At 37.4% G+C, this 4,523-nt stretch overlaps 1 protein-coding gene across 1 annotated transcript; it reads left to right on the forward strand.

Moving 5' to 3' along the window:
• Positions 1 to 1,590: 1,590 nt before the first annotated feature.
• LOC110280950 (uncharacterized) lies at positions 1,591 to 3,939 on the forward strand. The gene is made up of 4 exons (XM_052263120.1): positions 1,591 to 1,746; positions 2,060 to 2,161; positions 2,855 to 3,142; positions 3,799 to 3,939. The coding sequence occupies exons 1-4, from the start codon at positions 1,591 to 1,593 to the stop codon at positions 3,937 to 3,939; spliced, it is 687 nt and encodes a 228-aa protein (XP_052119080.1).
• The last annotated feature ends 584 nt before the right edge of the window (positions 3,940 to 4,523 follow it).

Raw genomic sequence — 4,523 nt, forward strand, 5'->3', positions numbered from 1 at the left:
TATCATGGTAACCTCATAGTTTTTTAGTTAGCACAATAGGCGTGTTATGATTTGTAACCTCCCCCTTGTGAACACGTTACTTGATTTGGTTATTCTTGTTCATTTGGTGTTATAACTTTTGTTGGCCTTAAAGATTCATGGTTCGCTTTTGTAATGATGAATCTGATTTATAAAGAACAGGTAGAGTATTCTAGCTTATAACCATGTCTTGTGCTGAGTAACTCCTGGCATTGCTTACAAGTTAATATTTTGGCTTCTAGTATACATAAACAAAATTTACCCGCATTATATGTTGCTGGAGTTAATGTCATGATTTTTTGCCTGCATCATGTCACTATGAATTTAAGATGGCTAGGAAAGGCCGGTTTACCAAAAAGGCTAAATCAGGACCAGCATGCCAGCAGTCTCAAAAGGCACCGGCTCCGGCTCCGTCTCCGACTTTGGCTCTGCACCAAGATGAATCTGAATTTCCCCAAGCAAGCTATGGTGATGTCCATACAACTGTACGCCCGTTCCGTCCACCACGTAGTGAACCAAGGCCTGCTCCACAGACGCGCACTTATAGCAGTCAAAACTCAGAGCTGGGATCCGACCAATTGGATACCAATGCTCATGAAGTGGATTCTATTGACCAAGAAGTTGACGACCGCTCTATTGCTTCTAGAGCTCAGAGTCGCAAAGGACGGAAGACCACAGAGTATGGGATGGTTAAGACCATCGATAACTTTCTATTAGATTTACCGTCGACAATTTACTCTTTAGTATGTGTTACTTTAGATTTCTTCGTGCAAATGGTCTACAACGGAGACATATATAACTATTTATAATTGGCTTGTAGATTCCGATGGCACAATCAAGGCGGCTAACATCAGTGTGAAGGAGGCTATGGAACGGCTCAATGGTAGAAGGATCGTGCTTAGGTTCAACAATGAAAAGCAGCCAGTTGGAGACGAAGCTGGCCTGTTGAGTGGCGTTCTTGGCATGCTTGGATCTGACTACGGTAAATTCCCTATCTGCGAGGAAAGTTGGCGTCACGTTACCACTAAGGAAAAAGTTTATTTCGAATGTGTCAAGGTAAGAGTTTATATCCGATCTAAGTTACAACTGCTTATTCATGATTAGAATTTATTATTTTAGGAATAGTAATTTGTTCTTAAATTAAAAGTAACTTAAGTACAACACAAAGTGTTTGTATATAAAGTGTTCATGAATACACCGATTTTATTCACAAACTTCTGTGTACTCTTAATATATGAGTTTACATTTTTTCTTTTTAATTTGTTGGCCTTTGGATTTCTGTTAGTAGCAATATACAATTTTCAATCCCTTTGTGCGTTTTTTTAATCAATATTATATTTGAGTCAATAGACATCTTTTACTCCATTTTTTGGGTTCTGGTCGGTTGGTGCAGCTTCTTCGATTTATTCTTTATTGCTAAAAGATGTTTTTGTAATGGATGGCTACCTTTTACCTGCTACTTGACCAGCGAGTATTACAGCAAATAATTTTAACGAATCGGTTACTTATGCAGCAAATCTTTGAGTTTGATGAAGATAGTGACGGAGTTATAAAAAAAATATTTTGAAAAGTATGGGGAAGTCCTGGAAAGATACAAGGCTAAGGTTGTATGATGATTACTACGAGCCAACACTGTCGACTGAAGAAAATACCGAGAACCGTCCGCCAGGAATTGATCGAGATCACTGGCGATGGTACCTTGATTATCGCGCCAACCCTGAGACGAAGGTAAAAATAGTATTTATATTGGTATAATATAGTACAATCCCCTTTGCATTGTGTCTTTTTTAAAACAGCTTCTAACAACCGTTTATCTCTTATGGACCAATAAGAGAAGTGCAGGAAAAATGCATTAAATCGATCAAAACAGCTATATACACACACTGGCGATTCAAAAAGCCTGGCTTGGCGGAGGGAAGAAGAGGTAGTGTACTTTTTTATTCACTCTTCAGTATTGTACTGCTCTACATAATCCCCATTTAATTTTTTATTCTCCCTGATTGCGTGGTCTTCGGTGATGGATTAAACTTTCTTATTTCAGTCAGAACAAGAAGGAAGGATAGTCAGTAGAGGAGAGCTGTGGATCAAGGTTCACAAAAGAAGGGATGGCTCTTATATTAATGATGAGGCGAGAGAAATTGGTGTAAGTACAACTTAGTATGATTAGTCATTACATTTATGATATATAATGCATCCATAGTTCATTGCTGCTTCTTAGTTGCCTATTCCTTGTGTGCTGAGCTGAAAATAGGTTGTGGGTTTATTTTCATTCAATGTTTACAAATAAGTTTTTGGGTCCAACGCTTATACCATGAAGTAAACTTGGTTTAGGAGAATTTATATATGTAACAGCTCTAATTCTTTGTTTCAAAATATATATGTAACACATGATTGGGAGAATTTATCAAAATTACATGCTGTAACTAGTATTGAATTATTTCTCTGCCCATTTTATTTATTTATGTATTAATACATTTATTTAAATGAGCGATATTCTGAGAGCGTGTAATATGCATAAGTTTAGTAATAGAAAGAGAACAGTAGAAGGTTGGAATCTAAGTTTAGTAATAGAGGAAGAATAATATAAGTCTTGGAATCCAGGGAGATCTGAATAGTGAAATCTATAGCGTACTTGGGTGTCTTGTGGTTCCTCAAATTGATTTTGTAACAGAACTGGAATCCAATCCATTCAAAAATATTCCCTGCTCTCACTTCAGATGTATATCCCTATGCATGCTTATGCTTATCGTGTGCCTCAAATATATTGTCTCAGTTTAAGTTTTAATTAAGTTGAATGTACTTGAATCGGATCTATATTGTTGTTTTATGTCTGTAGGAAAGACTTCTGGAGATTGAGCAAGAAGATGAGTCTTCTAGAGTCTTGTCTCAAAATGATTCCCTTGCTCAGGTTTTTGGAAGAGAGAAACCGGGTAGAGTGCGTGGAGTGGGTCTTGGACCGACTCCTAGTCAACTCTTTGGTACAAATTTGCAGCCATCAGTGAACCGAGTCCTAGAAGAGGAGACGCAAAGGAAGCTAAATGAACTACAGACAGAACTGGAAGCTGAGAAGTTAAAAAGGAAGGCGATGGAAGATGAAGCAGCAGCAGACAAGAAAAGGATAAAGGTAATGGAGAGTGCTTTGATTTATCTTTTTCAACGGCAGGGTGAGGAGCTGCCACCAGAGATTGCTGCAGGGATGTGTTAAGTGGTTTTGATGCAGTAGAAAATAGTAGTTTAGGATTGAAATTGTTTTGGATGGATGCATACTTTTTTTGAAGTAGACTACACAACTCTTAGCAAGAGATTTATTTTGTTGATATTTTGATAAATACATTTTGGTTTTTGGATATTTTTCTGGTTTTGTCACATGTTTAGATTCTATCCGTCAATACAGTCACTCCTAAAATAATTAGAAATCCAGGGAACCAAATTTATTATAATATTTAAGTAAATTTTACGTGATTTCATAAATAAAAACCCAAATTCTGCATTTTTTTTTAATTTTTTTCTTAATTTGGCGGCGGTTCTTAAAACGCCAGAAAGACTAAAAAAGTATGGCACTTGTATGGTGGATTGCGGCGGTTCGCAACCGCCTATAAACATGGAGACAAACCGGACCTATACTGCGGCGGTTGTACGATAGCCGCAAAATACATTCAAATTAGAGGAAACTGAATTGATTCGCGGCGGTTTTTAAACCGCTGATAAACAGATTAGTGAATCGTAGAACGTTAATTTTGCAGCGGTTATTTTAACAGATGCCGTGAAATACGTATTTAGCGGCGGTTATACCAGCGGTTGCTGGAAACCGCCGCTGAACTCAGTCCCCGCGCTCATAACCAGGGCGGTCACCATAGCCGCCGGAAAACTGTTTTGTGGCGGTTTAAAACCGCCGCTAAAAGGAGAAAAAAGCGCCGCTAACCTCCACCTCTGCTGTAGTGACATTTTTTAACCCATTCTCAACTAGTTTTCAATATCAAATCCTTTCCAAATCAAACCAAATTCCAACAATAAACATCTTCCAGTAATTCAAGGAAAATCAATTCAATAACGACCAATTTAACAAACCAAAATAGCAAATCACAATAACTAGTTTCCTCAATAATTCAGTAAACCAGTCAAATAAATAATCACAGCCATCCAAATAGTTCAATTCAATTCATAAAACTTATTTAATTATAAAAATATATTTTTCATACTATTATCGACTTATAACAACTCTTAGAAGTAAAATGAATTTAAGGAAATGTCCCTACCTCGACTCGTCGAAACCATAACCCAAACACATCAACCGAACTCTTTTCTCTCGGCCCGAAACCAACGACAACCACAAACTCAGTCCCTAACCATTCTCGCAGCAACCACAACAACTTAAAAACGACATGTAACGCTCTAAACACGACCCTACGTTACCAGAACTTCAAAATTTATAACCAAGCATAACAAAATACTAATGCAAGGGTTTTTGAAACATAAACACTTACTTTAATAAGAACGAAACAGCG

Source organism: Arachis duranensis, chromosome 1 (assembly GCF_000817695.3).
Source record: "Arachis duranensis cultivar V14167 chromosome 1, aradu.V14167.gnm2.J7QH, whole genome shotgun sequence".
Taxonomy (NCBI): domain Eukaryota; kingdom Viridiplantae; phylum Streptophyta; class Magnoliopsida; order Fabales; family Fabaceae; genus Arachis; species Arachis duranensis.

Coding starts and splice junctions, on each gene's coding strand:
- LOC110280950 (XM_052263120.1), top strand. CDS start 1,591: ATGGGGAAGTCCTGGAAAGATACAAGGCTAAGGTTGTATGATGATTAC. Junction 1,747..2,059: donor GCGCCAACCCTGAGACGAAG/GTAAAAATAGTA, acceptor TTCTTATTTCAG/TCAGAACAAGAAGGAAGGAT. Junction 3,143..3,798: donor CAGACAAGAAAAGGATAAAG/GTAATGGAGAGT, acceptor ATACGTATTTAG/CGGCGGTTATACCAGCGGTT.